This window comes from Falco cherrug, chromosome 2, assembly GCF_023634085.1.
Source record: "Falco cherrug isolate bFalChe1 chromosome 2, bFalChe1.pri, whole genome shotgun sequence".
Taxonomy (NCBI): Eukaryota; Metazoa; Chordata; class Aves; order Falconiformes; family Falconidae; genus Falco; species Falco cherrug.
Window position 1 is genome coordinate 42,569,299 of NC_073698.1, and position 23,566 is coordinate 42,592,864.

Here is a 23,566-nt window from a genome sequence, read left to right on the forward strand (position 1 = left end):
AAAAGAACTATATAATAATAGACAAAATATGAATGGCAGGCCTTTCAGCCAATAACAGTCACACAGCCGTATGCCATTCAGCAGTCAGCCAGTCCAAAAATCTTGTTTGTGTGGGTGAGGGATGAAGAGAAGTGCACGGTGGGTGTACACGCCAAAAGATGTAGATGTGTAGTAAACATGCTGTCCTGGCTTCAGCTAGGACAGAGTTAATTTTCTTCTCAGTAGCTGGTACAGCGCTGTGGTTTGGATTTGGTGTGAGAACAATGCTGATAGCACACTGACGGGTTTGGTTGTTGCTGGGTAATGTCTATACTATGTCAAAGACTTCTCAGTTTCTCAGGCCTTGCTAGTGGGAGGGTTGAAGGGGCACAGGAAATCGGGAGGGGGCACAGACCAGACAGCTGACCCCAACAGACCAAAGGGATATTCCATACCATATGACATCATGCTGAGTATATATAAGCTAAGGAAAGAAGAAGGAAGGTGGGACATCCAGCATTATGGCATTTGTCTTCCCAAGTAAACATTACGCATGATGGAGCCCTGCTTTCCTGGGGATGGCTGAACACCTGCCTGCCCATGGGAAGTGGTGAATGAATTCCTTGGTTTGCTTTGCTTGCATGCACGACTTTTGCTTTACCTATTAAACTGTCTTTATCTCAACCCATGAGTTTTCTCACTTTTACTCTTCTCATCCTCTCCCCCACCTCACTGTGGGGTGAGTGAGCGAGCCGCTGCATGACGCTTAGTCGCCCACTGGGGTAAAACAACAACACATACAAGACAGAAACGTTGCCTAAGCATCTGAGAACCTGAACATAGTCTTTCAGGAGAAAACAGGCTCATCAAGTTCCCACCCTGCAACCAAGATGTCTTTAGCATCTGCCATGTTTCCTAGCATGGTTCTGAAGCGCAATACATCCTAGCTTCATATGCATCTGCTTTGGACTGTGGGAAAAATACTGGTTTTACTGTAAAGTTTCATAATTTTTCATTGTCGTCTTCTAAGAGTCACATAAACTTACCTAGCTTGTATCTGTTCCAGCCCTTTTTAAGGCTAGCCTAGCCATATAAAAAGAAGTAAGCCTGTGCAAAGGCTCCTATTTTACAAGCTAGATGTAAAATACCAAGTTAAATCTTGCTTGAAAAAGAAAGAATATGATGGATTTTGAATTGAATTGCACATTCACTGAGCTGCATGGGACCCCTACTTAGGAAATATGAATTTGTGTGCAAACGTACAAAAGACAGACCAGGATACTGAATTAGTAATAAGCTTTAATGATTCTGCTAAGAGAAAATGTCACAGATAGTTTATTATATGATACATGAAAGGTAAAGAAGCAGAACTGAAGGAGGTTGTAATCAGCCATGCAATCAAGTTTTGTAGGTGGTTATATGAATGTAATACATTACTAATTCTCTTGTGCCAAACACTGAATGGCTATTAAGGACCTTGTGGAATTATTAACTTATGCCTCTCTGAGGTCAGTACACAGCAAATATATTCCTGTGAGCGACTAACTACAAGACAATTTTGAGAACCTTTCTCGTGCACACACTGATTGGGTCTGAATTTTGCTGTTTTCTTGAGAATGAAAGTTCAGTAAGCTAAATTTTCTGATGTTCACTTTGTAATAATGCATAATAGTCATAAGGGACATATTAAACTACAGCAACTGCTGTTTACCACAGGCACATTATTGATCTAAATAACACAAATTTCATTCCAGCTTTGCCTCATTAAATGACCTGAAAACAAAACATTTGCCTGCACATATGCCAAAGCCTGTATGGGCCAGCTCTCTGTTGCCCATTCAGAATAAAAAAGAGAATAGCTGGAAAATTACTGCTAGGACAATAATCCAGTTTATGGGAATGCATTACTAAATGAATCCAACTATTGCAAAACCGGTGAAACTGAATGAATGTAACTAAATATAAATAAATAAAAAACAATTTTTAGAAACAAAGCTAAATGTTATTAAAGCAAATGAAGTTGAAAGCATAACAAATGAATTTGCATGGGTGTGAAGGGACATGACAGTAAATATTTACATATATATGCATTTAAAAAATATATTGGTAGACTCTATTTCTATGGATGCTTAAGCAGAACTACTAGAATGTTGAAGCCATTCTAAATTGTATCCACTACTGTCAAGCAACAAACAAAATCTAACATTACCAACTGATAATAAGTAATTTCATAAAGGACACAACCACAAATTCATATTTTTATGTTGGACTATCTTACAATAAAAATATGAAAAGGAAACATATTCAAATATTGGAAACTAGGCTAAACAGGAAAAAGGAAGGAAACACAGCTGATGGAGAAAGATGAGGCTGTCCAAACAACTCCAATACTAAAGTTGTTGCACTGTATTAAGAGGATCTAAGTTTAGGATTTTGTTCCCATAAAATAAAACATCTCTGGGTCAGTTTAAGCATCTTACTATTAGCATTTATATTGTATTTTCCTGCCTAAAAAAAATTAGCAGTCATAATTTTGACATCTTTCTTGAGGTTATAAATTGTGATGCATGCCCTCGAGAGTGTTTCAGCATTTGGTTACTTTCTTCGGTACCAAACTTAGGAAAAAAGAACCACAGATAGAACTTGGGTACCAACCTCCTCAAAGCTCAGCTGTTTTAAAAATGTTCAACTTAGCGTTTTTCAAAAATGCTATAAAAATGGTGAACTCTGGCCAAAGCTGGTCATTTGCCCCTGGATAGACCTGCTGGTTGGGTACTTGAAGCCCATCCACATTCTTCATTTTTCACCTTTGCCTAATTTAAATGGCTTCCTTACTGGTTTCTAATAAACTTTGCTTTTCCAAACTCCATTTAGACATTTGACAGGAAATCTGATCTCCTAACTTAATACAAAAACGTCCTGTATGTGGTAATTAATTAATAAAGTGTGCAAAAAATTAGTATTTCAATTGTATTGTCTGTAAGTTCCCACACACTGGCAGTGGGGGGCTGCAAGGGGTTCTGTGAGGAGAGGCCAGGGCTTCCCCGTGCCAGAAACAGCCAAGGTGATGGTGTCTTGGAGAAAAATGTAACAAGAAAGGGCAAAAAAAGCCACACATGCAGAGTGAAAAGGGATAAAAGGAAGTGCAAAGTCAAAGAAGGAGGAAGAGATGCTCCATGGCACTGAAGCATTTATCTGCACTGCAGCCTGTGGAGGACATCATGCTGGAGCAGCAGGACACTTCCTGAAGGACTGAAGCCTATGGGGAGCCCATGATAGAGCAAGGCAAATGCGTGAGGAGGAAGGAGCCACAGACAGAAGTAGTTATGGACTGACCACAACCCCCATTCCCCATCCCCCTGCACTGGTCAGGGATGGGGGTAGAGGAATTGGGAATGAAAGACGTAAGCGAAGCCAGGGAAAGTGGGGAAGAAAGGTGGTGTTTTAAACTCTGTCTTTGTTTCTCACTACCCAGAATCTATGTTTATCAGTGATAAACAGTACTGCAACCTCAAAATGTAATAATGCAACCTGATTATACAAAGAAACCCTGTCAACTGGACTCAGTACATCAGATAATTACTTTTATGGATTTCTGACAAATTTAGCAGGATTTTATGGCTTCAGCAAATAAGAAGGTTTTTTCAAACTGGATTATAATGCATATGTTAGCACACTGTTTTTCACATTTTTGGAAAGATTTGGATATAATATAGCACTCTCAGTTTAAATTTAAAAATGTATTTCGGTGAAGTAACATTCATTTCTGTGTACCCTGTTTTGTCAAATTCAGATACTATTGCTTTCCATTTATTTGAGAAGCAAAATAATTGATAATCTAATTGCACAGACTGTACAAGTAAGCTTCAAAAGCATAAAAAGGTTCAATAAGACCTAATATGAAGTTAGTTACAAATCAATCATCTTATACTGTAAGGAGATCAGTATCTAAAAGTTTTTCTTTTTATATTTATTTCCACAAGTTTATGGAAAAATATAATTTACATGCAATTTTATGGTAAAATGTATCATTTTTTTCCTGCTTAAAATGGCTTTAACCTGAAAACCAATGAAGCAAAGCACAGGGGTATGAAAAATCACAAATGGAATAGTTTCCAACATTAAAAGACAAAAGAAGAGACTATTTTTTTTTTTTTCAAGTACTTAAGAAGCTCACAGTTGAGCTATTTAGCATACAATATCCCTTTTAAGTAAAACGCCCAAACACTCTGGGACATACACACATAGAATAGTTTCTAACTCTCTCACTTCAAAGATAGTCTAACCTTGCTGCTCTTTATTTATGTACTTATACAATTCAGTGCAGAAGAAAACAAACATAAAGAAGAACCAGGAAGAGACTCCTGAGAACTTCCATATTAAACTAGTTTCTCCCTTCTTGAATGTTAAAGCCAACATCGTGTTTCTCATTGAGACATCATTAGAATTTATTTTTAAAAAAATAATAATCCATAATGGTTTGACTATTTCAAAGCAAAAGGCTAAAATAAGGAACGCAGCATATGTCAGTTGTGTCAAACAGCAGTGCAGTAAGAATGGCACCAGCCAGTTGAAAGGTTTGGTTCTTACATGTTTTCAAGCTTCAGTTCATGGCATGTGGGGTATTTTTTAAAGGTGGTATTCAGATTAAAAAAAAAAAAAGATAAATAGCAGTAGTATATTTGCTATTTGTTTCAAAGAGACCAGTGCTTTTCAGTTTTCAGTGGTGTCATTCTGGCTTTCTGGGACACAGATAACATCTTGTTTATTTTTAAAGCGTTCTATGTAAATTCTGCAAAATTCAGTTGAGCTTTTATTAACTGAGAAGTATTGAATACATGCTCAGCTGTGCAAAAGAAACATACCTTGAATATATATACATAATCATATGCAGCTTTTCATATTTTTTTATTTATATTTGCAGGGTTATTTGTCTAGATCTTGTATCTGTTAGTTTGCTGCATGGCTCATACACTACTGAAACCACACTCCTTTAGAGTAACAGGGTGATTCAAGCAGCTTTGTCCATTTGATCTACTCTGGAACATTTAGTGCCACTGTGACTTAGTAAGGGAAAGCAATGACATTTAAGCTTCGGTGATATAAAATAGACTCCTAATGTCATAGATGAAAGGCGTATCACCTGAGCATATGATAACATGAATTAAATACAATCTTAATAATGAAAGCATCCAATAAAACCTATTTAATCCAGAGTTACTCTGCAAGTAAGACACAACTGTAATATGACAAACTCATGAAGTTAGATAACACTTTTAAAGCCTGTAGTTTTAATTAATTTGAGATTCAATTTAAACATATATATTTATATACATATTGTCATAAAGATGGTATTATGGGATGTCAGGCTTCCTACTGCTCCTGCAGAAGGGTACACAGTCTCCTATAGGTCTTGTGACAGTTGTTTGTGGGCTAAATTAAGCTCCTTGTCTGACTCGTATTTAGTGACTCTCAAAGTCAGTGGAAAGAGTCTGACAATCCCAGAAATCAATTCAGCCTACTTATCGCAAGCCTGTATCTTCGGTATGATAAGCACAACCTAATACGGAAGATTTTTGAGAGATTTTCCAACTGTATAATCAAAACTGAATGATTCGCAAGTGAAAGAAATGCACTGGGCAAAATTTAGTAGGTTGTTGAATTATGCAATAGCATAGTCTACCATGAAACCAAATAGCCTTAATAAGTCCTTTTTTCTCCTATATACTTTTTATCCTAAAATTTATTAACTATTTTTTAATGTCCCCAACATTTACTCTCTCATTCCATTCCACATCTGCAGCTGTTTCTCATCCTTTCTTCCCTACTGTTCAGTAGCAATAAAGTATGAGGAAAATAGTATCCCAGAATCTGCCATACTCCATTGTTCCCACCATACCCAAGGGATTCTTTATGGACTGCACTTTATTTATGTTCAGTTGTCTACAGTGGGATTCTTCTTCCCCACTTAAATATCAAAACCAAAAAGGTCAGATTTTAAGAGAGTCCTCGGGATTCCTATATAGTTAGTAGAGAAAAATGGGCATTTACAGAGCACAATTCATCCTGACCTGACAATAAATGCTTAAATTAAGTAAGACAAATGATATCCTAAAATATATATTTCTTCCACTGACTATAAGGTGAGCTTAGGATGATTGGCTCAGATGCAGATGTCTGTAGAAAAATACTTGAAGTCAGATGTGATTAATTCCTCCCTCACCTCTAAATTATTGTTGTTCAGACCATTTTCTTTTTATCCACATAGCTAAAAGCAAGTACTTTAAAAGTGAAAAGCAACAAGAAATACATAATATTGCGTTACTATAAAATGAGTTTTAATAAGTGTCACATTAAAATTCTGAAAAGTGAAAGTTATAAAAGAGAAACAGAATCTGAAAATTATTAGAATTACAGGTTTAATGACTGATTTGACAAAAATCAAGTTTCTGTTTACTTGCGGTGTGAATGTAGTTGCCTTCAGAGAAAGAAGGTTTTATGGTTCAATGATTGGCTGAAGCATGGTACGAAATGCATATACAATATATCTTATCACTAGGTACATTAGTATATTAGATGCATAAACTCAGCTGGTTAACTAGAACTGACATATATGAGTTAGATAAATCAACGGACAGTTTGTCCTGAACTGGTTTACACCATAGACACTGAAATTTCACATGTATTTTCTTAAGCATTTGTTTTAAATATTAAACAAAAATAATATAGAAAATATATGCAAATTAGTTATTTCAAATAAATGTAAAAGCCATGAGATGTAAGAGGGTATGTAGAATTTATTTTAAAAGACACCCTCTAATACAATATACTAAAAGTTATTTACTTCTATATGTTACAGTTACCCTTCCAGAAATGTCTTTTGACCATGTAAGAATACCCTACTCACTTGCCATTTAATGCTGCTACTCCAACAGTGCTTCTGGCAATTGACATACTTGCCACAAACGTCCACTGCTGACTCTGAGGGTCCCACCTCTCAACTGTATTCAAATAACTCCAACCATCATGTCCTCCCACTGCATAAATAGGCCCTTCAAGCACTGTAACTCCTAAAATGGAGAGAGTGAGAGAAGATATAAGTATGCTTTCTCCATCAATAGTAAAAAAAAAAAAAAAAAGTTTTCCAAAACATAGCTAAGAAATGAACTTGCATATTCAAAGTGAAAAATGGAAACACCAGTTTGAGAGTTGATTAATGAAGGATTAACAAACAGGAATAAAATTAATGCCACTCCACATGAAAAATGGGCTTTATGAAAAATAGGTCTTGTCATACCAACCTAATTTCATTCCTTGAGAAGATTCATTACTTCATAGAATAACCTGTCAATGATGTGATAGTCTTGGATATCTGTTTACTGTTTAACTCAAGACCTCATAACATTCTGATCATGAATTAGCTCTTCAGGATATCAGTAAAGCACATGATAAATAAATTACGGACTAGATGCCTGATAGATCTCAAATTATTGTCAACCTAAGGGGGATTTCACTGAATGGAATTGCTTCCACCTGGGTTCCACAGGGGACAGAAAGATTAAGTCTGATGTTTTCAGCATTTTTATCAATTACATAGAAGAAAATATACAATTTTTCATTAGCCGGAAGCTTGGTGGACTGGCACAGAATCAAAAAAAAACCCCAAACCAAACCACAAACCACCCACATTTTCAAAGGCTACAGCAAGTGATTTACAGTGAGAAACTTAAGCTGCTTCATCAATTTACATTATTGAGAAAAGAAATAACAAGAGAATGGGTACCTTCACAAGACAATAATGTTGGATATATAAGGATTCTTTTATCTAGTGAAGAAAAGTAAAACAAAATATAAAGCATGGAAGTTGAAGTGAGAAAAATTTAAAGAATTAAAAAAAACCCAACAAACAGACTATGAGGGGGTTTAACCACACATTCAAAAGAACTGAAGAATTCTCTGTCTCACAATATCTTCAGTTAAGTTTAGAAGGCTCTGGAAGATGTTACAGCTAAGCACCATTTGTCACAGTACAGTGAGCTCAGTAATTCCGTTCTATGAATCCATGATCCCAAATGAGCATTTTACGAAAAATCTCAGGCTAAATCCAATCATATTCCTAAGTCTGTGTCTTTTTTTTCCCCCACTCCATTTCACATTATGAACTCATCAAAAAGTCAGAAAACAGTAGATCATTACAGTTTCAGAGAATGGGTTTATTTTTCATTGCAGAAAAATATATTTTTTTCATTTATAACAATGTAAACTTTCCACTTCCTACGTAGAACTCTGTTTTGTTCTATTTCAGAAAAGTAATTCTTTCAATGTTTAATTTGACTTTAAAACCATATTTAACAGTAAGCTTGAACAAGTCTTGTCTCAGTGTTCACAGAAAGTGTTCCTCTGCTTTGGGTGCTGGCTTTGGTTTGTGGGTTTTTTTTAAAACTTTTAAAAAATTAAAATAAACTAAAAACCCTATTAACCCTTACTGAAATCTCCCTTGTTATAGTCTGAGCCTCGTCTTTTTCTGCAGAATCATCTTTGAACAAATTCTCCAATTTCTTCTGGTATGAAGTCTTGCTTATAAATGCTTTTTATTCAATCACATGTATCATCTATATTTTTTCAAGAATATTAAAGTAGATATTAAATTGAAGTCATGATCTCTATAGCTCAATATCTTATCTCAGAACACAACCAGCAGCAAACATGTGGGAAGATGTGTCAGTGTTCACATAGAAAATCAGGGGATAACATGCTGTAGTTGTGGGAGTTTTTTGGTCGATTTTGTTGTGGTGGTGGTTTTTTTACTTTAATATCTAATAGTTGTAAAAAACCTTAAATCCTGAAGAAACAGGTTTACATTGTCAAAAAAGTATTTGCTTTTTTTTTTTTTTATATATAACAGCACTGTACTCCAGCTTTTCATGTATATACTCTTAATGCAAAGTTGAATAATAAAATTCTTCTTGGGATAAAAAAATAATCATATGCAAAGAAAGATTAGGTGCAAGAATGTTTCTATACACACACATGCATATATAATTGGTGTCTAGATAAACACACAAACATCTCACCTTCACACATAAGCAGAGTTGTAATATGCAGTGAATTTCACAGTGAAACTATGATGCACATCAAAATATATCTTATCAGTTTTGAAATTTCCACCTTTTACTTCCTTGAATATCTTCTTTGCACTTTCATTAGAACATAGCTGTCCTCAATTTAGTCTTTTTATCTCACCCACTGTTTCAAAATTTTTGTTATGTCCTTTCATATTTTCATATTTGAATTTTATTCTCGTATTTTTTCCTTTTGTAAATGAAGCCATCCCAAATATTTCAGTCACTTTTTATAGAAAATTTGCTTTCCTCTTAACCAAAATAGTGGTTTTCTGCATTTTATAGATTTTAGCACTTTTTTTTTTTTTTTTTTTTTTTTATGACAATGGAAGCTGATAAGCTCATTGCATTGTTGTAACGGATTTTCTCTCTGCATCTCTTGTTGTGCTCTTTAACCGGGCTTTGTACAGAACATAGTCTTCATTGCCTTCTCCATGAGAACTTTACTAGGTTTATACAATGCATGTGGAGTCCTGTGAGATGCATGATTCCTTCAGATTTTTTCCTCAATGCCTTTTACTTTGCATTTACCACTTGCTGTTGTGTTGTGAATTCAATGGGATTTTAAAGTTCATGGTGTTCTCTGAACTTGTCTGACCTTACTGAATATGTCCTACATACTTTACTACCATGATGTTCAATTCCATTTCCACATAAATTAATCTTACATTGACACAAGGAAATGTTGCAGTTAGAAAACTGCCAAAATAAAAATGTTGGTTTGGTGTGAGATTCATGTCATCATGCTTCTCTGACTCTCCTCATGCGTGAGATGTTCCAGTCCCTTAATCATCTTTGTGGCCCTTTGCTGCACTCACTTCAATACGACAATGTCTCTTTTGTGGTGGAGAGCCCAGAACTGGATGCAGTACTCCAGGTGTGTTTCACTAGGGCTGAGTAGCGGGGAAAGACTATCTCCCTCATCCTGCTGACAACACTCGTCCTAATGCAACACAGGATACTGTTGACCTTCTTTGCTGCAAGCAGGCATTACTGGCTCTTGTCCAACTTCTTGTCCACCAGGACCCCCAGGACCTTTTCTGCTGACTGCTTTCCTGCCAATCAGCCCCCAGCCTGCACTGGAACATGGGGTTGTTCCTCTCCAACTGCAGGACATGGCATTTGCCTTTGTTGAAACTTGTAAGACTTCTGTCAGCTCATTTTCCACCCTGTTGTCATCTCACTGATGGCAGCATAGCCAACTCTCCTCACTGTTTTTGTTACTAACTTCCTGAGAGTGTTTTTTTTCCCATCATATAGGTCTTTAATGAAGATGACGAACACGCTGGCCCCTTGGAAACATCACAATTATAGCTTCTTCCAGCTGGACTTGGTGCTGCTGGTTACTGCTCTTTGATCCTGGCAGTTATTCAGCTACTCAGGTTGGTCAGGAATTATTTATATTTTTTTTTAAGTTCATGTTGACTATTCCCAGTCAACTTCTAACCCTTACATGGACTGAAAGAGTTCCAGTATTATTTTCTCCATCACCTTCTCATGGTTCATTGTGAGGGTGACTGGTTTGTATCTTTCCACATCCTTCATCCCCTTTTTGAAGACACAAGTGGCATTTGGTTTCTTGCAGTCCTTGGGAACCTTTCCTGATAACCATGACCTTTCAAAGATAATTGAGAGTGGCCTCACAATGGCATCGGCCAGCTCCCTTAGTTCTTGTGGGTGCATGTTTTCAGGTTCCATGCATTTGGATGTGTCCAGCTTGCTTAAATGTTCCTTAATTTGATCCTCCCCAACAAAGGGTAAGTCTTCCTTGTTTCAGACTTCCCTCTCTGGTTTAAGGGACCTAGAACTCCTGAAGCCAGTCTTACAAGACTGAGGCAAAGAAAGTATTGAGTATTTCAGCCTTTTTGGTGGTCTTTCTCACCAGGTCCCCTGCCCAGTCAGCAGTGAGCTCACATTTTCCCTAGTCTTCATTTTGCCGTTGAAGGACCTGTGGAAGCCTTTCTTGTTTCTCTTCAAGTCATTCATAAGATTCAACTCAAAATGACCTTTGGCTTTCCTAACCTAATCCCTACGAGCTCAGACAGCACTTGTGTACTTCTCCTGGGTCACTTGTCCAGTTTTCACCTCTTGCATGCTTCCTTTTTTAGTTTAAATTTCATCAGGAGTTCTCCATCCATCCACTCAGGCCTCCTACTGCCTGTGCTTGATCTCCTGCACACCAAGATGGAAATTCTTTGAGCTTAAAGGAGGTGATCCTTGAAAAAACTATCAGCTTTCCTGGGCCCCTCTTGTCTCCAGAGCCGTATTCCTTGGAGCCACCATTGCAGTGCCCTCAGTAGAGTTTCTGGCCACCTTTTGTGGAACGTGCTGCAAAAACTGTTGCATTTGTTGGCTGTCCCTATTACCTGTGATTGGACGCACCTATCTATTAAACCCCACTGTCTGATTCTTGCATTATGTTTCCTAAGAAGCCAAGTTTAGAAAAGTTCTAAGCAATCAGAAATATTTATTTTCACCATTAGGCCGTGCTTGCACCATATGTTTCAAAAAATTATAATGAGTAGTAGTGATATGGTAACACACCACCACCACACCCCCACACATCTCCAACCCTAAGCAAATAAATAAATAAATACAGCCTTTACGTTACAGCAGACTGTGTCATAATGAAGAATTCCAGAGCAGATGGTGTCATATATAAGAAAAATCAATATTCAAGCATTACTGGTTCTTATGGTTTGCTCTTGGAGCTTAGATGCCAGAACTGCTATGGGATTTTCATATCACATATATGAATTAAAGGATAGCCCCAAAGGTGTTACCTTTAGCCTCCCCATCACACAGAACGGAGTGCAGTACATCTTATCTTTGTATCAAAACCTGTACTGAAGTTACTGAACAGTCCATGATAACCACAAATGGCAATACTGCAATTGAAATCATAGAATCATAGAATGGTTTGGGTTGGAAGGAGCCTTAAAGATCACCTAGTTCTGACCCCCCTGCCATAGGCAGGACCACTTTCCACTAGACCAGGTTGCTCAAAAGCCCCATCCAGCCTGGCCTTGAACACTTCCAGGGATGGGGCATCCAAAGCTTCTCTGGACAACCTGTCCCAGGGTCTCACCACCCTCATAGTGAAGAATTTCTTCCTAATATCTAATCAAAATCTACTCTCAGTTTAAAGCCATTCCTCTTGTCCTATCACTACCTGCCCCTGTAAAAAGTCCCTCTCCAGCTTTCTGGTATGCCCACTTGAGGTACTGGAAGGCTGCCATAAGGTGCCCCCAGTGGTCTTAAAGGATACATTCTACCAAGACCACAAAGCAAAATATTTTCCAGTAAAACTGATGAAACAAACTGTTTTCTGAATGTTTCAGGTCATTTGTTTTAATAGAAAAAAAAAATAAAATTAAGTAGTCTGTGTTGAAATGTCAGAATTCCAATCCTATTAGCACGCTGCAGAATTCCTCCTCCATAAAGAGCAAAGGTACTAACTCTATATAAATTTCATTTTTTCTAATTGGTACAGCCAATTTCTGCATGGTCCCTTGACATAAGATTTTTCATCTTTTTGTAGTCAAGATACTGAACAGTGTGTTAGAAGATCAGAGTTCATCTTGAATCATGAAGATTTTCATTTTCACTGTAAGTGTCCTACACTAGAGTGGCATCATAGTACATAATTGCGTTTTGTTGGTTTCTGTGTTCTATGCCCACTAGATAATAAACATCCATCTATAGTTACACTCCGAATGTAGATAATGGTTTTATTAAAACATATTATATAGACTGGGCTTTTCCTGTTCCTAAATGAGAAAAATCTAATATCCAGCTGACATTTCAAGTCTTATTGTCATTAAGCAAAATGCACACAAGAATAATATTGTTAGCTCTTTCAGGACTGTTTGTTAAGGTAAGAGAAAGGTCAGAAGTTACTCACAACTTTTCTTCCTGCACCTCAACTTCAACAATTTGACAAAACCAGTTTAAGGCACATAAAAAAGAAGAAAACCTCTTGGACTTCACAATCCACATGATAATAGTGCTCTGTTGTTGTTTGCTGAGAAAAGCAATCATATATCCAGAAAGGGAGGCTTTTATTGTAAGAGAATTACATAAAAATGAATCAAGGTTACTATTTATCTGGATAAGGAAACCGGAAATTAAGGGAATCAGATCTTATGCTTTTTTAATTTGTAGAAATCCTGACATTATGGGACTAATTTATCCTATCCATCTTTTGATTAATTACTTTCATTTTCATGACATTCTGAACAGTTTGGCTTTGCTAGTTCTCGTACAGTTGCTGGACAGCTGAGACTGGAAACCCAACTGTGAGTATTTCTTCTAGGAAAGGAAACAACTTTTTCTTCAGAGGAGATATTTTCTAGTAGTATATTGAGTAACTAGATACAGTCACTACAGTACAAAGAAATCTCAATGTTTCCTTGAAAATCATGAAAAGCTTATTAACTCAATGTTTGCTATTTATTCAGTCATACAAAAGTCAGTACCTATTGAACTGTTTCCTGTAATAAAGATGCTTTTTTGGGAATATATATAGTCTTGATTAAAAAGTGCCCTAGGTAAATTGTGTCCCAACATATTGCTTTTCATTAGTACAGTCTGAAACTGGCAGATTCCTGAACTAAAAAAAAAAAAAAATAATAATAAAAAAATTAAAACAGTAACATAAACTTTGGAGTCAAATTTACACGGACACCAAAAAAAAACAAAACCCCAGTCCAAGAAAGAAGGATAGTAAGTTGTAGTACCATGTTACTATACACTGGGAAGGCAAATTTTTTCTGTCTAGAAAACAGTTCTCCTAAGCATTTAGACTTGGGGAGTTATGACAGCCAACAGTGTTATTGTGTTATTTTTTAGCTAAATGAGAACTAAAAATGAATATTGTCCAGTGTGCAATGGCAGGCATATTCCTTTTGATTGCCTTCACAAAGCTATGCAGCAAAAATCCTATTATGTCTAATTAGGTTCTGAGATCTGTACAGTTTCAATATTATTTATGCTTGGAGATTGGAATGGGATTTTTAAGTTGCTTTACTGTGATGTTACAAAATAAGGGAACACTGCCTATCATATTTTTAACTCTGCATTTCCTTATCTGCATGATAGACCTCATTTCATACAGTGAAATTTTAAAAAGCATCAGTTTTTACAAAATAACAGGAAATATTCATACTGACACTTTTGGATACGAAATGGAAGAAAAAAAAAACCCCTGGCTGTGTTGTTAGCTTTACTGTAGTCTCTGCATTTAGGTATTTGTAGAGACACAGAATTTTAACTGGGAAGGATAAACCTGTATCCAACAACTAATTTCTTAAATAGGGAAGTTACCTTTTAAGAAGAGGGCAGATATATATGGTATCACAACACTGAATGTGAGGAGACAAATCAATCAGTGAATGGTTATCCAAGTATTAAACATGATTAAGTAACACCTAGGCTTTATTCCACCATTTTAGGTTCTGCATTTATTTAGTTTCCAGGTAGCTGTAAATTTCTACCACGTTCTCACCCATATCCACAGCAGCATACTTAGACAATTCTGTATTAATTGTAACTAATACTGCTGCTTTTCCTTACTCTGTTCTATTCAAGTCTTAAACCACTTTTCTTCCATACTACTGGTGTCAACATAAAGAAAAGTAATGATGGTAAAGTCCAATTTGTTTTAAATTATACATCAATTATTTAAACCTGCTATTTAATTTTCACAACCATAATCTTCATTGGGTGTGGAATACAAGTATCATTTTCTGGATGCTGCATATAGGACTGCCGTAGGCCAAGCTGGGAATTTTGTATGTGATAATTTAGACCTGACCTACCTTCCTTAGTGAATAATCAATGACACATTGTTGAAAATATCTCTTCTAATGTTTATTCACAGACAGGTTATAAAGGCTGATTAAAAGAATTTTAAAAACATCCCTGCCCTCTTGGGCCAGAAGATAGGATACTGACATGTTAATATAATGGAAATTTACAGAAATAAAGACCTGCCTGCCACCTCTTTATTTACATTCAGTTTTGTAGATGAGACACCATATTCTCAACTCTGCCATACTATTATCCTGAGAACATGATTCAAAAATTATTATAAGTGCTTCCATTATGATTTGTAGCTCTTTAGTGAAGTGGGTCATGATCTACTACTTAATAAGGGTGCAAAGTACAATGAGAAGGTACTTAATAATTCAGAAAAAAATATCCCTGTAATGTTCCCAATGATTAGGAGAAAAATCCAAAGCAAAGATCTAATATACAAGCAAATCAATATTGCAGAGAAAATACTTTAAAAGGCTCAGGTCTTCTGTCAACAAACAGTGAAAGCAGCTAGAATGACATATTTCCCCTGAGATTTCAACATTCAAAAAATAACAACAATTTAACATAGAGGTACTAGCCTATATAGCATAAAAGAAAGATTCTCAGACTAATCTCTCAACAGCTGCTTCTGAAAGAGTAAACAATATAGCTATGTCAGAGTATTCCTGTGCTCTGGTAAGCTAGTCTGTTGATGAACTATTCCACTCAATGCTTAGGTGGTTATAGGTTTGGGGTTTTTTTTTGCTTGTTTGGTTTCTTTCTTTCTTTCTTTTTTTTTTTTCTGTGCACAGAAATCACCACATAGAGAGGGAGAACGCACACCTCCAGCATAGCACTGCCTTGTGAGGTGCTGATGTACCCGGAAAGATTTACCATTGCAGAAAAGCAAGGTATTTCCAACAGGATCTTGACTCACAGAACCTTTTTGGGACATGAGTCTTTCTCCTTGACCTGTTCTCTTTCCCATTGCATTCATACTGTTAACTTAATGCTAGTGGGTAATGTTTTGTACAAGATTGTAAATGAAGAAGGGGTAGATTAAAGGTGGAAACTCCATGTTGCACAAATACCAAAGTGACGGACATTTTTCTCTGTACTCATGAAGCACATATATGATACATGAATGCATTCTTCATGACTGAGAGTATTGTTTATGACTGTCCATATGTCAAAGTCCAAAAGCATCTCAGACGTCCTGTATGAGCAGAATATACTGCAGATTTTACATGTATAGAATGCATCAAACTCAGAGCTCTGTTGATTTAAGCTTGATTTGAACAGATATCATGGCCATTTGCTCAGAGTATTTATCCAACAATGAAGCTGCATACATCTGGAAATGTGGAATGACATTGCCTAATGCAGTAGAATTTGGTCAGTATTATACATGTGCAGAAGTATGAAGGGCTATATTGTTCTGAGCTGTCAGTATACTCTAACAAGCTAGTATCTGGAAAATTTTCCTTTATCCAGTGTTCTATCTCTTGGCATTGTAGTAAACATTCTGCAAAAAAATATGCTTATATCTTTCAAGAATTCTTAAAAGTGCTTAGAGCATTTTTGGTTAAATTAATTAACCATAAATAATTACAGCTTTAGCGTACCAATAGGGTATAAGGTACTACAAGATCAGCCTGTTGGTTTCAATTCTTCTCATTTTACTTACATTTCTTTCTTCCTAGCTCTCATCTCCAGCCTCCTGTGCATGAGTACACTGCAGGTTTGTATCTGCCCTGATGTCTAAAATGGAATCTCAGATTCTCATGCATCTGTGTATGACCTCTCTACTTTTTTCTCTCCCCATAGTGGTTTCTTTTACATCCACGCAGCATACATAAAATTAGGAATTACTTTGCTGTAAAACTTTTAAAACCAACCAACCCCCCCCCCCAAAAAAAAAAAAAAAAAACAACCCAAAAAAACAAACCCAACCCTATTGATTTTTGTTTATCTTTTAATGGAAAATGTGAATTTGCCATTTTTGCCTCCTTTGTAGCCCAGCAATACATAAAAAGATGCTATCCCGCAAGCTAGTGAAGAAAGAAAAAAAAAAAATCTCCTTTATTCTCTACATTTTCGGAGTTTGTTTTACAGTTACCATGGATGTAAATGTTAGGGCTGTATGAAATTTTTATTTATATTTCTAATCTACTTTAATGGTTTCTACTGTACCTTGAAGGCTTTTCTGATAGATTGTAACTCCATAGACAAACATGTATTTATTGGGACTTCAGCATTATCTAAAATAACATCATCGCTTAAATGCCATGGCAATTTTTTTTAAAATAGAAGTTGAAAGTTAAACTTTCACTGAAATATCCTTCAATCTGGGACTAAGGAGTGGTATCATTCATTTATCATTAGATTTTCAGTGTTGAACAAGCAATAATCTGTATTTTATAATGTTTTATGAAAAACTCAGGTAAAACTCAGCCAACCTGTACAATAACTGGTTTTGCTACATTGCTGTGTATCTGATCTACTCTGCTCATGAATCCTCTAGCTTGTGTTTTCCTGGTCAAAGCTTTTAAAAATGTTATTAACACTCAGTCTTTAAAGGCTTTGTCTCCAAACAGTTTATTTGGCATTAAATGAAGCAAGGCGATCACTCTCCATATTGTCCTCATAAACTGTATCTTTAATCTGCATAATTCTTATTGTAATGACCTGTTCATTATAAATTTGTGTTATCAGCCTATGCGTTACCTATGGTTTCTCCTTCACTTGTTTCAATATGATCAGATACTGTTTTGCTATTATGGAACTATAATGGTCTCCAGTATCTGAAACTTTTTCTGATATTTGCACTAAAGACATATTTTTAAAATCTGCTGAAATTTTAGAAATTTTTTGTTAAAAATATGACTTTTTCTTTATTTCATCACGTGAAAGCAAAGGAATTAAAAATATTTGCTTCATGACTATTTTATTTGTTGAACTTTTATTATGTAGAATAAATTTATTTTAATAATTATTTGTGTTGGCAGGGTTTTTTTCCACCCATTTTATTATATATTAAGAAATAATTCCACCAGAAAGTACTAAACTGGTAAGTGGTCCCATTGATACTACCTATGTTACCTCTAGCTTTAAGGTATCACTTACTTCATTATTTTGTTAGTTTTATTTAAATAGTTTTCCTACAAATTTCCTATTTCATTTTGTTTTACAATTTTGTACCTTAAACAGTTTTTCAAGAATATCTCTATATTGGACATCTCTAAAATCATCCATGCACACATGCATGAATACCCAATACGACACCTTTGGGTTTCTTTTTAAAAGTTCTAGTGCAACTCATTAGTGGAATCTAAGTTAGCTTTGCTATACCAAATATTTAAAATTATTTAGTATGGCTTTTTTATTATTATTTTCAATAGAAAATTCTAGGTTAACTCACTTCTGAATTTAACAAGTCCAAAGTATAATCTAACTGATCTATCTACACTGTAAAATATTTTTATTCATGCTTAATTATAATTTTTCAAGTTTTCTTATACATGGCTAGCACAGCAAGCAACATAAAATATTCCTATAAAAAGACAACCCAGACTTTTTTTTTTTAAATGACACTTCTTTTTTTCATAGGCCAACACTGAAGCTTTTATTCTAGTCATATTTGATAGAAAACTCTTGTATTGACCTGAAGCTTAATTTTAGTATGTTGCTATTAAGAAAAATGTTATGCAGCGAGTCCAAATCCTCACTGCAGGACTAATGCAATGGCTGAATCTACCAATGAAGTATTACCCAGGGAGCGTTTTGGTCCAGGACCAAATGCAATGATTTCTCTGTGAGATTTTTGGCTATACTCTGTTATGTCAAGCACTTAAAAGCGACATAAGGCTAGGAACAGGCTGATTCTATATGTTCTCATATAAATGCAATTGCCAAATACTACCTTTATTTAGAAAAATGTTCAGTCTTGTTTCTTAGAAGTGGATTACTTTTTGGAAAGCAACATTTGTTAATTTTTGCAATTTTTTTTTTTCTTTAGGCTATACCTAAACAATTGCAACTACATAGGACTATATTGGAATAGCAGAGAATATTCTGTCACATTTGGCTAAGAAGGAGTTACTTATGAGTCTTTTCTTCTGCGTTTTAAAGGAAAATGAAAACGTTGTCAAGATTCTGCAACTACGCTTGGTGCATTTACTCTGTTCATCCACATTGTTATAGGCAAAAATCAAATCTAAAGCCAGAAGTGTAAAATGACATTTCAAAGTCAATGGCCATGATAAAAAAATTTGAGCTATAGGGAACTGTTATTGTTTTGAGTCTGTTTCTGTACAAATCCAGATTCTTAGTTTCTGTATAACTGAATAAAGTTAGCCCAATCTATTAGTTTTAATTTTTCACTGAAATGAAAAAAAGACCTGCCTATTGTCAAGTACAGCTTATAAGGTAATTCAAGCTGTGGTACTCAAATCATCTCTCAGGCTGTAGACTGAAATGCCCTTACAAAGAAAGGATTTAGAGTCTTCTGTCTATTGAAACGGAGGAAGACTGTCCAAGTATGATCTCTTATATGATGCTTTGATTCTGGGAATTTCTTGGTAGATTAAAAGATTTATATTGGTACTAACATTTGGCTTCACAAAAATTCTAAACCAAAAGATTTATAGCTTTATTTTAAGACTTTAACTTGACTTCAGTGGAATATAACCAATGTAATACAATATTTTGCTGAATGATGGTAGCCAGCCTTGCAAGTGGGCAGTCTTCTGCTGTGCAAAGGTTATCTGCATCTGAAGTGTCAATATGACTTGTGTGGGTCCTTGTTTATGCTCATTCTTTCATTTTTAACCTTTTACCCTAGGATCTATTAAATTAAGATGACATCCATCTTTGAGTCATTTATTTTTCTCTGTTACTATAAAGGGAGTTTACTCAGATGCAGATATCTATATTTGGTTAAATTAATACCACCCAAGTAGCTTTTTAAGATTTTTGAAGATGTAAATAACTTACAGATTATTTATCTTTTGTTTGTTTGTTTGCTTTTTAATTATTTTCAGGAGTCATTTTTAGATTTTTAAAAAATAAATAAATTAGAAGTTAAAGGATTAAAGTCCTGGAAAACATCCCAGTTCCAGGTTAAACTTCCTAACATTTAATTCTTCTTTAATATCAGTTGAATTCCTGCCGTTTTGTGAGTGAGCTGTGGTTCCTAGCAATAATGTTATCTAGTATTCAGTCAAAAAGTAGAGAACAAACAGCAAGAGATTCACTCTAACAACTTCATGAATAAACTGTAAATTGAAAGGAGATCTTTCAAGCAAACAGCAGCAGTGTAATCACACTCATACGGCAATCATGACAGACCATTGCTGAAATGGTTGTAAGAATGAACTGTACAGCCCAGCCAAGATGTTCTTTGTTAATTACACAAGAAGTACCTTCCAATTTGAAAGGTTTTTTATATATTAATTCAATCATACATATAAAATAGAATATAAAAAAATAAAGTTAGCTTTTTTTTTTTCTTTCAGTAGTACAAAACTTGGTAATAGGTTGACAATCAACTTCCAATATGGATAAAATTGATGTAGGCTTTTTTATTACAAATAAAAGGCAGATTCAGTAAGCAGATTTCCAGCTTACAGTCTTCCCAATAATCTTTTTTCTACTTTGAGAGGCAGGAACTGCTCCAGAGACCCAAGGTGTTTAACCCTAAATATGATTTTTTTTTTTTTTTTTTAATGGGACTATGCCAGCTCAGTTGTTCTATTATTTTATATATATTCCTACCTAGGGGGATGAATCCTACCCTAAATTCTTAATTCTTTAAAGCTGTAGAGTTTGTAAATATGCCTTAAGCTATCACACACTTTAAAAATATTTGATAAACAGTAATTACTTTTTGAAAATTTAAAAATTCTTTGGAAAGCATCTCATTAATTTTAAAACATGACAGCTATGAAATACTTCTTTTAAAAGTAGTTAAAAATAAACCATCATTTAATTATTTTTAAAATGTATAGGCTTAAATTGATTAATGTCTTTATATTTACATCTACATGTATTTTCCTTCTGAGATTTGCCATGTAGTTAGAATAAAATCAAAGCCAAGACAGATTCATTATGCAGGACATAAATTTTTGTGACATTTTGCATCAATGAAAGCATAAAGCTAAATTTACATCAATCTGCACTTCAGTACTAATTTTCATTATTAATACTCAGGATCTTATGTTGACTCATCAGTATAGGGTCATGAATCATTGGTAATAAGGATCATGCATTTCTCATGATGAATAATTTCTTTAAGTAGTTTCTGATAAAGAAATTATTACACTATGTTCCCATGACATGTTGATTTAACACACTTTCTCCAGACAGCTATCGATAGTGATTAAAATAAAGATAGAAAATGTAAGAATATTCTGAACAGTTAAGAAGGATTTGAATTACTATATAATAAGCATTACTTTAATGGAAATGAAAGATTCAGTAAAATTATCTAGTCCCAAGTAATATTTTTTCTTTTAACCAAAGGTTTTCATCTTAAGAACTTTAAATGACACAAATAATCAAAAGATCTTAAGAATTTTCACTATCATTCCATTGAGAGTGATTTCATGACATAACTCTATCATGTGCAAGTCTGCACATAAATCTTAAGAGTTATATCTGTGGGGTATAGAAGATCACTAGAAATAATCATCTGAGTGAAATGATGAAAACTGAGCCTAGTATTTCTAGAAATTTTTCAGAGTTAATAGAAAATTATTTTTTTTAAAATACAAGCAAGTTTCATAATTTGTCTTTGAATAGGCAGGATTTAATTATCATTATTAGATAATTCATAGCGGTTAGTTCTCTATGTTAAGACACAGCAAAATAACCTCCCTTTCCCCTAAATAAACCAACCAAAAATATCTTGCTGGGTAAGCAGTTCACTTTATTAAACTTTATGTAGCATATATTATTCTTAAAACTTGTAACACATTTAACTGCATTTCTATTCTCTGTAAATTTTCGTATGTATAGTCCTGTTAAAGAATCACAACAATAGTTTCGGAAATCTATATCTGCATGCCTCTATTGCAAATTTCCACCTTGAGTGGTGTCAGTGTTTTGGTTTATCATTTTTGTCATTAGTGTTTAATGCAAATTTACATCCATATGAAATTAATTGTGCCTCATGATTTAGGAAATATTACTGTATTCAATTTTGTACTTGACGTGCAGAGGAGAAAATTTAAATGAATAGAAGCATCAACTTTAAATGTATTATTTCAAAAACAGTCCTCTATGAGAAGTAAAATTACTAAGAAATGAAGTATTTAATAAACATTCAAACCTCCTTAATATTATCAGTTTCAGCAATGTCTTAAGTACACAGATGCATTTGGAATTCAGCTATCAGTTAAACTTCTTCACACTTGGACATTTCATACTCTATAATTGGTGACAATGCAAGGAAAGGACCTACAGCTTTTCCACAGGCACACAGATTGGGAAATAAATGCATACTTCTAATGCAGGTAAACTGATTTCATTTACTTTGTGATGAAGTGGAAGGTAGTTTATAACTTGTAAGCTGTAAAATGCTACTAGTTCTGTATTATGGACTGAAATATATATAGCACTGAAAGTGCTATGAATCACAATGTCCACAGGAAAAAAAGATGCAATAAGTTTAGACTAATCAGATACGTGTGTGTGTGTGTATATGTACATACACACAGGTGCATCATAATATATATTAATTATATGGACATGTATACATATATATACACACGTATCATGTATATTGGAATTGGTATACATATATATGTATTTAGGTACCATTATTATTTATGGATCAAAAAGAGGGTAATCATGTCCTTGATTCTGGCCAAAATAAATAGAAAGTCCTATCTTTTTTTTTTATTTGTTAGCTCTAATTTTACCTATTCCCTTTGTGAGGTAACTTACCAGCTTTTCGACCGATACTGCAGTTTCTCCACAATCTTTTCATCTGTTAACATTTCTCATTACTCTTTCATATTCCATACTGTTCTATAGCCTACTTGACAGGGATATTAGAATCACTGTTGAAATGCTAGTTTTGGATCCCACAGCCCACCCTTTCTTTTTTGCAGTTTAGCATCACTTATTCCAAGCACCACCCCTACCACAGCTTCCAGTCATCTTCCACTGACAGCGATGAGACTAACATACAACACCCTACACTGTGTACTTTCACTACAAGACCTGTCAGTTCTCATTTTCTCATTTCTCATTCCTACATACATCCACTTCTACACACACAGTTCTACTGAAGATTAAATGAAGATGGAATAAAGCGAATTGTATTGCTCCATTGTGACTTTAGTTACAATGAATTACATCTGATTTTTTTTTGCTGATGTCAACAAAAAAAAATCACTCTAAAGGATGGGTGCATATTTCTATTCTTGTATACAAAATCCAATATGAACAGCTCTAGCATTATCACTACATGAATATAACATAACACATATTTTAGAAAACAAATGAAAAAAGATTTCTTACTGCAGATTAACTTCTTATTACAAAGGGCATTTACTCAAAACAATAGCTTTATGGGATTCCTGGAAAAATACTCAAATATTTATAATTTAAAAAGCAATTTAATTCTATTAACTAAACTTCTCAGGGAATAATATATCATG

The 23,566-nt window shown here is 34.7% G+C and overlaps 1 protein-coding gene across 4 annotated transcripts in view; it reads right to left on the minus strand.

Moving 5' to 3' along the window:
- The window catches only part of KLHL1 (kelch like family member 1), a 240,447-nt gene that overhangs the window by 25,657 nt on the left and 191,224 nt on the right, over positions 1-23,566 (minus strand). For all 4 annotated transcript variants that reach the window (XR_008731043.1, XM_055702900.1, XM_055702899.1 and 1 more), the window contains one exon: positions 6,887-7,049. Coding sequence is in view for 3 of the 4 variants with exons in the window: in XM_055702900.1 (XP_055558875.1) it covers positions 6,887-7,049 (163 nt within the window). In the remaining variant the exon portion in view is untranslated. The remainder of the gene's footprint in view (positions 1-6,886; positions 7,050-23,566) is intronic.